The sequence below is a fragment of the Lolium perenne genome, chromosome 7 (genome assembly GCF_019359855.2).
Source record: "Lolium perenne isolate Kyuss_39 chromosome 7, Kyuss_2.0, whole genome shotgun sequence".
Lineage (NCBI taxonomy): Eukaryota > Viridiplantae > Streptophyta > Magnoliopsida > Poales > Poaceae > Lolium > Lolium perenne.
In genome coordinates, this window is record NC_067250.2 from 37,652,194 (window position 1) to 37,663,070 (window position 10,877).

At 48.8% G+C, this 10,877-nt stretch overlaps 1 protein-coding gene across 1 annotated transcript; it reads left to right on the plus strand.

Moving 5' to 3' along the window:
* Positions 1–5,930: 5,930 nt before the first annotated feature.
* Positions 5,931–9,411, plus strand: LOC127317789 (uncharacterized). Its single transcript, XM_051348378.2, has 5 exons — positions 5,931–7,741; positions 7,838–8,030; positions 8,123–8,316; positions 8,433–8,591; positions 8,761–9,411. The coding sequence occupies exons 1-5, from the start codon at positions 6,117–6,119 to the stop codon at positions 9,101–9,103; spliced, it is 2,514 nt and encodes an 837-aa protein (XP_051204338.1). The 5' UTR covers positions 5,931–6,116; the 3' UTR covers positions 9,104–9,411.
* The last annotated feature ends 1,466 nt before the right edge of the window (positions 9,412–10,877 follow it).

Sequence of the window (10,877 nt, forward strand, 5' to 3'; positions counted from 1 at the left end):
TGGGCACATGTAAAAATGAATTTCAAATCCCAATTAGGCTAAGTGTTGTTTAAAAGGTAGCACAATGAGCTAGAAGAAGTCTATGCTAGATTTAGATCAGTTCTAAATATTGTGACGGATTTTACAAACGAAGGCAGAGTATGTCATTGTTTTGACAATGACTGAAGATGTTAAGTCGAGGAGTTCTTTGAGAACTTGGTGTAGTTCCGATAGTGTCAGAACTTTGAAGCTATATTGTGTATGACAATATTAGTGACTTATTTTCAGACCGCGGAATTAAGGTTCCACCAGAGGACTAAGCATATACATTTAATGCCGACGCAAATGAATTGCAAAATACATACGCTTCTGAGCGTGTCAGATCCGTTGACTAAAACCTCTCCCGTGAGCAAATCATGATAAGCACCAGAAGGACAAGGTGTTATATCTTTACAAATGTAAACTAGATTATTGACTCTAGTGCAAGTGGAAGACTGTTGGAGATATGCCCAAGAGGCAATAATAAAATGGTTATTATAATATATCTTTGTGTTTATGATAATGTTTGCATACCATGCTATAATTGTATTAACCGAAACATTGATACATGTGTGTTATGTAAACAACAAGGAGTCCCTAGTAAGCCTCTTGTATAACTAGCTTGTTGATTAATGGATGATCATGGTTTCGTGATCATGAACATTGGATGTTATTAATAACAAGGTTATGTCATTAGGTGAATGATATAATGGACACACACCCAAATGAGCGTAGCATAAGATCAAGTCATCAAGTTCAATTTGCTATAAGCTTTCGATACATAGTTACCTAGTCCTTCGACCATGAGATCATGTAAATCACTTACACCGGAAGGGTACTTTGATTACATCAAACGCCATTGCGTAAATGGGTGGTTATAAAGATGGGATTAAGTATTCGGAAAGTGTGAGTTGAGGCATCTGGATCAATAGTGGGATTTGTCCATCCCGATGACAGATAGATATACTCTGGGCCCTCTCGGTGGAATGTCGTCTGATTAGCTTGCAAGCATGTGATTGGATCACAAGAGATGACATACCACGGTAACGAGTAAAGAGTACTTGTCGGTAACGAGGTTGAACAAGGTATGGAGATACCGATGATCGAACCTTGGACAAGTAAAGTATCGCGTGACAAAGGGAATCGGTATCGTATGTAAATGGTTCAATCGATCACTAAGTTATCGTTGAATATGTGGGAGCCATTATGGATCTCCAGATCCCGCTATTGGTTATTGGTCGGAGATGAGTCTCGACCATGTCTGCATAGTTCACGAACCGTAGGGTGACGCGCTTAAGGTTCGATGTCGCATAAGTAGATTCGGAATATGAGATGGAGACCGAAGTTTGTTCGGAGTCTCGGATGGGATCCGGGACATCACGAGGAGGTCCGGAATGGTCCGGAGAATAATATTCATATATGGGAAGTCATTTTCAGGGTTACCGGAAAAGTTCAAGATTTTTCGGTATTGTACCGGAGGTTCTAGAAGGTTCCGGAGGGTACCATAGTGGGGCCCACCTATCCCGGATGACCAACATGGACCGGAGGGGTCGCATAGGCCCACATGGGCCATGCACACCAGCCCCCCCAAGGCCCATGTGGCTGTACCAAGTGGATAAGATCAAATCCCTTGAAAATAGGGACTTAACTTGGGGGGGAAGTCCCCCCCCTTGTTTTGGCCGACCCAAAGGCTTGGAGGAGGGGCCAAGGCAGCCCCCCCACGCCTATATAAGAGGGAGGGGAGGGCTGGGGCGCAGCACATCATCCCCCCAAGCCCTAGCTACCCCTCTCTCCCTCCTCCTTCTTCCTGCGCAGGATTGGCGAAGCCCTGCAGGAATTTCTCCTCCACCTCCACCACCACGCCGTTGTGCTGCTGGGATTCCGAGGGGATCTACCACAGCTCCGCTGCCCGCTGGAACGGGGAGAGGACGGGCTTCATCGACACCGTACGCGCGACCGAGTACGGAAGTGCTGCCGGATTGCAGCACTGGGGATGATCGTCTACACCAACAACGAGATCTAATCTCGTAGGCTTTGGAAATCTACGAGGGTTAGTCTCACATCAATCTCGTTGCTCCGATCTTGTAGATTAGATCTTGGGTGTTCCATAGATTGGATCTTGGATTTATTCGTCTTGCGGTAGGAAATTTTTTGTTTTCTATGCTACGAACCCCATCACGTAATACAATTGTTGAGACCGCAGGTAGAGATTCTTCTACTTAACAACTTGAAGAGTAACATTGCCGTCCGGAAGGGAAATCAGAAGCAACCAAGACGTAAGAGGAAAAGCGCCGCAGCATAATACTACTCCACTTTGTCACTTTAATTTTTAATATTAGGAGGTCCCGTACGATTGTACACAAACATTTTGGAACTCGAAATATTTTCACCTGCTATACGTACGTACGTACCTAAGACTAGTCACAATGCATAGTATCATATAGAAGTATCATGCATATGATACTACTATATGTTACTATCTTCACAATGCATGGTATCATATACTAGTATCATAGTCTCTATATATTAATTGTTTTGTAGAATCTCAATGTAAATATATGTACAAGATTTACTTGACATTAATTTTTCTAGTAGTATGTGCTATGATACAGTATCTACCTATGATACTAGTATCCTCTCTCTCATCCTTAATTGCACTGCCACATCAGCATTTTGCATGCATGAAATGCATGATACTACCTATGATACTTCCACTGTGGGTAGTCTAAGCAGACCGATCAGACGGCACAGTTTCACACTGGCCGGATTGAGCAGACCCGACCAATGATGCATGCTTAACAAACAAACAAAGGCTGCAAGACATAGTACTAATGATGTTTCTTGGAACAGCCCGCTGAACGACTTCTGTTATTAGGCTGGTGCCAACCCAACGCCCCACTCCCGCCCCGCCACGTCAGCTTTTGGGCCACTCTCACCCCACTCTCACCCCACTCTCACCACACGGTGCCAATGCATGGGCTATAGTCCCCACTCTCACTTCTCTCCCCTCCACATCACCATTTCTTTTCCACATTAAGTTATTTCACTCGATTTTGTTTAGACATTCAAAATAATGCAAGAAAATATTTTATTCAACTTAAAATATTTCCGATTACATAATAGTTAATAAATTGCATAATAAATATTAAAAATTACATAATAAATAAAAATTCTACTCTAGCCCTGCTCCCGCCCTGCTCCCGCCCTGCTCCCGCCCGCTCCCGCCCGCCTCCAGCCCGCCTCCCGCCCGCCTCCAGCCCGCCTCCCGCCCGCCTACCGCCCGCCTGCCTCCCGCCCCGGCCCGCCAACGCGCCGCCCGCCTCCGCCCCGCTCCCGCCTCCATCTCGCCGCCACGCGGGCGACACCCGGCGGTAGCGGGCGCTACCGCCGGGCGAGCCAGCCGGCGCCCGCCGCTCCACTCCCGCCCGCCTACCGCCCCTCTCCCGCCCCATCGCCGCCGCTACCGCCTCCCCTCCAGCCTGCGCTGGCACCGGCCTTAGGATCGTTGTCGTGAGGAGATGATTAGGCTAGGGACAGGATGCGCATGGCCGCGTGCACTGCAACGTTTCTGTGGTGCGTTCCGTCGTCCGGTTCCGGGTCCGCGTGCCAGCAGCGCTTCACGGACACTTTTTTTTTTGTGCGGCGAAAGCACGGCCGGTAACCCATGACTGGTAGCAAAAGAGGACATCTCGTGACGGCCTGATATATTATTTACTACATCTAGTGTTTTCTACAGTATGATTTTACAAACTTGTAGTACGTAATTAGGAGCCAAAGAGAGTTTTCAAGTCTTTCAGCTCCTGGTTATTAGTTGTACGTAATTTTATTACTCTCTCAATCTATACCAGGGACCAATGGTGGATCTAGAACAACACGTCAGGGTGGTCCAATAGTGTCATTTTTTTTATTTAATTGTATTTATTTTCCAAAAAAATCAGATATATAGGCTATTAGAAATTTCAGGGTGGTCTATACACCACCCTGGCCACCCTATGGATCCGCCGGACGGAGCCAGGACTTGACCTCAAGGGGGGCAGTATTAGTGTTGTTATCTGATTAAGGGGGCAAAGCTAGCAAAAACACCAGGACAAGCATCGGGCATGGCTATTTTCTCAAGGAAATTAGGATCAACGGGGGTAGCCCCTGCTCGTCCCCCCTTGTCTCCGTCCCTTATCTATACCATAAAAAACTGTTTTAGTTACAATTACAATAGTTTGAGTATAAGTCTTTGGAACTTATGTAGGAAAAAGCTTGAAAATCTGTGTACCCACTAAAAAGTACAATAATTTTGAAATGTATGTATTTTTATAACCTAGAAGAGTCCGATGGAAGGGATGACATATTGTACAAGTCGTGTTGTTAAGAATGTAAGTTGTATTTTCAAACTGCAATTATGACACTAAATTTGACCAACTCTCGAGAAAACATAGCAGCATTTATAACACTAAGATATTGCTTAATTTATCTTGATATAATGTTTAATAATATAGTGATGTGTTTGCTTATATGTCACTGGGATTTTTAAAGTCTAGTTGCAACTTTAGTTCAAAGAAAATTGCAACTTAGTTTAGTTACACTTATCTGGCAACTCTCAGTCGACTGAGACATAGGAAATCCATATAGTAATATATTTTCATGTATGTTGCTCTTTTTAGTGAAAATTGATCAAATTTAAAATAATCAACTTCTAAAAAAGGAAAATTGTATACTTACTCACAAACGGAGGAGTAGGCCATTATGTGAGTTCGTTATAATTAGTTTGCCCTTGAGGAAATAGATTAAAAAAAGATGTCTAGAAACCGTATGCCCTTACCCGCATTTTACACACTAAAACGCGTCTAAATTTAAATCTAAGTGAAATAAAGATCTTCATTTTTTTAGAGTACTCCCTCCGTTCTGATTCATTGTACATTGTAGAAAAATAAGATAAAATAGTGTTGCATTTATTACTACTACTTAGACATGTGAATAACCAATCCAAACTACATTTAAAAAACATCCAATAAAAAGAGCGAAATCACTTAGTTGTCAATATCATTGTTGACTAAAAGCTAAAATATAGATTGTTTTAGAATACAATTTTAGAGTTAGAACATAGACTATTTCAGGAGCGGAGGGAGTAGATGAAATGGACGACGATGTATTCTCTATTCTGTGAATACCATTCACATTTTCCTTTTGACCTTCCTTTGACCCTCCGAAGAGAAAGCAAGTCGATAAACGGAAAAACAAAACGAACCTAAAATAGGTCAGCGATTCAGTTACCCGTTAGTATCATCACCTTCCCAAATTTTCTAAAGCCACCCAGCCGCGTACATGCAGACGCCCCTTCTTCCCCACCCTCCACCTCCCGAGTGTGGAGTTCAACGGATTTGAGTAGGGATTTGGGGGAGGGGGGGGGAGAGCCGGCCGCCTTGGAGCTGAGGGAGGAAGAAACAAAGAATGGGGCGGCTCGCGCGGACACACATAACAGGATGTGTGGCGCCCTTGCCACGGACGGCACACTTTCAAAGTGTGGCGCCGGTGTGGGCGGCGCCACACATCCTGCCACGTCAGATTCAAGCACACCTCAGCGTCGAGGGCGCCACGTCGGATGGGCGCCACTCTATCAGGTGCGGCGCCCATGAGAGGAGCGCCACACAAAAAGATTAGATGGGTGAAATAGTTTACTCGAGGGTCAGTCTGTGCTATAGTTTTAGAAAAGGGTTATTTTTATGTAAATCGCCATTTATTACTATATAATCTACCATTCACATTTTTCTACTACTACTCCTAGAGTCCTTTTGACCTTCCTTTGACCCTGCGAAGAAAAAGCAAGTCGATAAACGGTAAAACAAAACAAACCTAAAATAGGTCAGCGATTCAGTTACCCGTTAGTATCGTCACCTTCCCAAATTTTCTAAGCCACCCAGCCGCGTACACGCACACGCCCCTTCTTCCCCACTCTCCACCTCCCGAAAGCTTCCTCAAATCACTCGCCATCTCCTCTGTCACTTTCGCTTCTTCGCCTGCACCACTTCCCCAAGTCGACAGCTGCCGAGCTCTGTCCCGGCGCCGCGGCCGCAGCCGCTAGTGCCGCCGCCGCGCGGGCTGGCGGGATGAAGGGCATGTGGAAGCAGAGCGGCCTGGCGGCCATGGCGTGCACCGACGTCGGCACCGGAGCGGGACGCTCCCGCCGCAGCGCGAGGCTCGTGGTGTACGCCTTCGCGGTGGCCTTCGCCGCATTGACGGCGTACATCGCACTGTCCTCGCCCCCGGCCCCCGCTGCCTCTGCCATCGTCGGCGAGGGAAGGGCCTCGTGGTTCGACGGCGTGTACGCCTCCACGGCGCCGTACCGCTCCCAGGTTTCGACCTTCTTCTCGTCCATCTTCCCCACCAACTCCTCCGCCCCCTCGCCGGAGCCGTCGCCCCGTGCCGGCGGTGGCAAGGCCAGCGGATCGAGCCAGGTGAGTCGTGATGGGGATAGTACGCAGGTGGAAAGCGGAGCAGGGAGCAGTAATTCTGCTACGGTTGGGTCCGATAAGCAGTTGGGAAGTGGAGGTGGTGCGCCCACCAGCAATGCCAGCGGTGCGGGTGCACCGCCGGACGGAACGGACACCGCCGCCGCGAAGAGCGGCAGCAAAGACGGAGTAGAGGCTCCGACGGATAATTCTGCCCCTTCAAGTGGCGGTGCGCCGATTAGTGCGGCAGATCGGAATAAAGAAACAAGTGCAGTTAGTTCTAGTACTCAGGCAGGGGATGGAGGTGGATCCCCAACTAGTAGTTCTGCCGGAGACAGAACCGCGGCGAAGGCCGAGGAGGAGAGCGGTGGATCCAGTAAGCAGTCGGGAGTTGAAGCTCCGACTGGTAATACTGCCGCCGGAAATGGCAGCCTGGTGAAAGCAGACATCAAGGGTTCAGTTGGAATCTCCGGCAGTAGTGCTGCTGGAGATGGCACTACGGCGAAAGCCGACTCCAAAATTGGGTCTGATAACCAGACAGTGACTGCAAGTGCTGCTCCGAGCAGTGGTTCTGCTGGTGGAAATAGCATTGCGGCGAAGGCTGGTGGAGCGGATGCAGCTGGTGCTGCGAGCAATGGTTCTGCCGGAAGTGACACGGTTGCAAAGCCTGATTTGAACAATGAGTCTGATGCTCAGTCAGGGAGTGGAAATGGCGGTGCAAGCCGTAAATCATCACCAAGCCCTAGTCCAGTGAAGAGCAGTGCCGAAAATGGCGGAGTTCAGCAGGATAAAACGAGTGCAGATGTGGCTTCAACTAGTAATAATCAGACTAAAAGTCCAGCGATTGCAGGAGAGAAAGATGTTGGTTCTTCAAGCAAGAATCAGACCCTCGTAGCATCACCAGTTGTGAAGAAACAGGACCAGACTAGCAGAGCTTCTTCTGGTGAAAGTGGTCATACGGTGATTAAGAAGGAAACAACTCCCCAGGGTAGTGCAGGTTCATTGAAAGATCATTCATCCCAAATGATCGCCTCATTGAAGGGGAATGTGTCATCAACTAAACAAGCGGGTGGCTCCAGTGGAAATAAGAAGGTTGACTGGATAAAGGAGATGGCTGGCTGTGATATGTTCCATGGGAACTGGGTTCGGGATGAATCGTACCCTCTCTATCCTGGGGGATCATGTCCTCATATCGATGAACCTTTTGACTGCCATCGCAATGGCCGGCCAGATCAAGCGTACGAAAAGCTCCGATGGCAACCCAGCGAATGCAGCATCCCAAGGTGAGGAAACATTAGTAGAATAGCTCAATGAAATGTCGGTTAATTCATTTCATAATTCGTGTGTAACATGCCCGATTCTGTTATTTGATTTGTTAGATTAAATCCAACTGATATGTTGGAGAGGCTGAGGGGAAAACGGCTGGTCTTTGTTGGTGATTCACTCAATAGGAACATGTGGGAATCCCTGGTTTGCATCTTGAGGCACTCTGTCAAGGACAAGAAAAAGGTTTTTGAGGCATCTGGTAGGCGAGAGTTTAAGACCGAGGGATCATACTCTTTCTTGTTCACGGTATATATGTTCTACAGTTTCTATTTGTTATATATCACTCTATACTCTACATTCATTTAAGTAATTAGAACGTATTCTTTGTTGTTGTTTAGGACTATAACTGCAGTGTCGAGTTCTTCCGCTCCCCTTTCTTAGTCCAAGAATGGGAGACACGAGTCAGCAATGGAAATAAAAAAGAAACTCTTAGGCTTGACATTGTCGAGCAATCAGCACCAAAGTACAAGGATGCAGACTTTATCATTTTTAACACTGGACATTGGTGGACACATGAAAAAACTTCCCTAGGGTAACAATTTCTACTGCTCTCTTGTTGGACAATCATCATCATTTCATTCTTATTACTTACGCACTTGCAATGCATTCGAATGATTGAACACTGAAGATATACTTAATGTGCCACAGGAAGGACTATTACCAGGAAGGTAATCACATATATAGTGAGTTAAATGTTGTGGATGCCTTTCATAAAGCTCTTGTAACCTGGTCCAAATGGATTGATGCAAATGTAAATCCCAAGAAAACAACCGTGATGTTCAGAGGCTACTCAGCATCTCATTTCAGGTGTGTAGCCTTTTTTTTCATACAACTCCCAATAACAGGGTCGAATTCCATTACCATCAGATAACAGAACAATAGCAGAAAGTGTGTAGCCTTTTCTGTGAACTTCTATATGTGATGTTTTAGTTGACATGCCCTTGACTGAACTAATACCCTGTTGTGCATCTCACAGTGGAGGGCAATGGAATTCAGGTGGCAGCTGTGACAAGGAGACCGAGCCAATTAAAAATGAGCATTACCTTTCAACCTACCCACCAAAAATGAGCATCTTGGAGGATGTGATCCACAAGATGAGGACTCCGGTTGTTTACTTGAACATAACAAGATTGACTGACTACAGAAAGGATGCACACCCTTCAATCTACCGCAAGCAACACCTGACCGAGGAGGAGAGGAGATCGCCTGAGATATACCAGGACTGCAGCCACTGGTGTCTACCCGGAGTACCGGATTCCTGGAACGAGCTGGTTTACGCCCAACTTTTGATCAGTCAGCATCAGATGCTCCAACAATAAAGGCAAGTATGAGGTGTTCTGGATGCTTGTATATGACATGTTGCTGAGTGTCGTCCCGAGACCTAGGGTTTGTTCAAACCCACATAGATAGTAAAGATGCCAGCTGGTGAGATGTCCCAATACCCACACACACGACCTTCGATTAGAGGCTTATAGGACTTGATATTGTAAAGTTCATGCCTAATGGTAATCAGAATAAAACTGTAGTATAGATGACATGTTATAGAGATGCTTCTGTGTTTTTGGCTGTTCCTTTTTCTGAGGATGCCATATGATATATATGCGTGTCAGCTGGCGAGGTGCCACTCTGTTGGTTTGGTGTCCTAGGAAGCAGTAAACAACATAGTAATATTGGTTTTTGTAGAAAGGAAAACCGATGTGCTTAAGGAGTGGTACCTGCTTGATCAGATATACGGCCTGCTCTCCTGCGTGAAATTCATGATTTGTGTTGAAAGGTGAGAACCATCAGTGGCAAGGCAAGCGAGTGCGCAGCTAGCCTACCCGGGTTCGATCCTCATCTCGCGGGAATTTCGTAAGGAGGGGCGAACTTTAAACCAGGTTATCATCCTAGCGTCTATCCGCTGGGAGAGTCTCATCCTACCTAACAACGTATAGCCAAGGGAGGGATTATTCTCCCGTTGGTCAACATTTTTTTTAAAAGGTTAGAGCATCTCCAGTCGCGTCCCCCAAAGGGATTTGGGGTGCGCCGGACAAAAAAACCGTTCCAGCCGCGTCCCTCAAAGCCCATTTTTGTCCGGCGCGCCCCCATACGGTGTCCGGCGCCCCGAGCCCGTCCCCGTCCCACAGGGGACGCACCGGGCACGCCGGACACAACGAAAAGCGAGGTGGGGAGTGGCGGGGCCGACCCGTCAGCGGCACAGTTAATTTTAACCTAACCGTCGCCTACCTCGCGACGGAAGTTATTCGCGCGTAGTGACACGCGGCGGCATCTTTGCCTTAATGGCGACGGAGGGGCAGGCGAGACGTCTCGTCGGTGCTGCGCAGCCTCCACGCGTCGCCGGCGTTCGCACGCCACCGCCCGTTCCCGCGCGATCTTCCCACCTCTTCTCGCTTTGTTCTCGCTTTCTTCCCGACGCCGGCGTCTATAAAAGGTCTCCCGGCTCAACGGTAGCCACCACACCTCGCCGGCAACAAACACAGCCCTCGTCGCTCCACCGCCGTCTCCTCCACCACCAGTAGCAATGGCGAACCGCCCCGGCGCTGGCCACTTCCCTCCACCGCCGTCCCCTCCACTTGCAGTCCCGGAAACGCAGGTCGACACCGACCCTCGGCGGCGGCCCGGGAAGAGCGATGGCGTGCACACCGTCGCCAGCCGGCGGGAGGCAATGCAAAGACGGCGGCGGATGCGGCGGCGTTCGCGCCCATGGCCCCGCTGGCCGGCGAGGCCGCGGCGCAGCAGCGTGGCGAGAGTAGCGAGGACGCCACCGTTTCGGCGTCCCGACGCCTCGACGAGACGAGGCGCGACGGTGCCGGTGCCGGGCGGAGATGGAGCAGCCGGTGGGGCGACGAGCGCCAGCGCCGCCGCGGTGAGCGGGAGGCGCTGTACCGTGAACGGCGGGAGGCGATAGAGCGCCGGCGGCGGGAGTCGATCGAGCGCCAGCAGCAGCTAGCGGCGGAGGAGCGTCATCAGCGGGAGGCGGCGCTGAGGGCGTTATGGGGGAGGCGGGCGGACCAGTTGGCGGCGGAGGACGCCGTGTTGGCGGCGGCGATGATGGAGGCGCCAACAGATGTGGAGGAGGAGGCGCCAATTGTA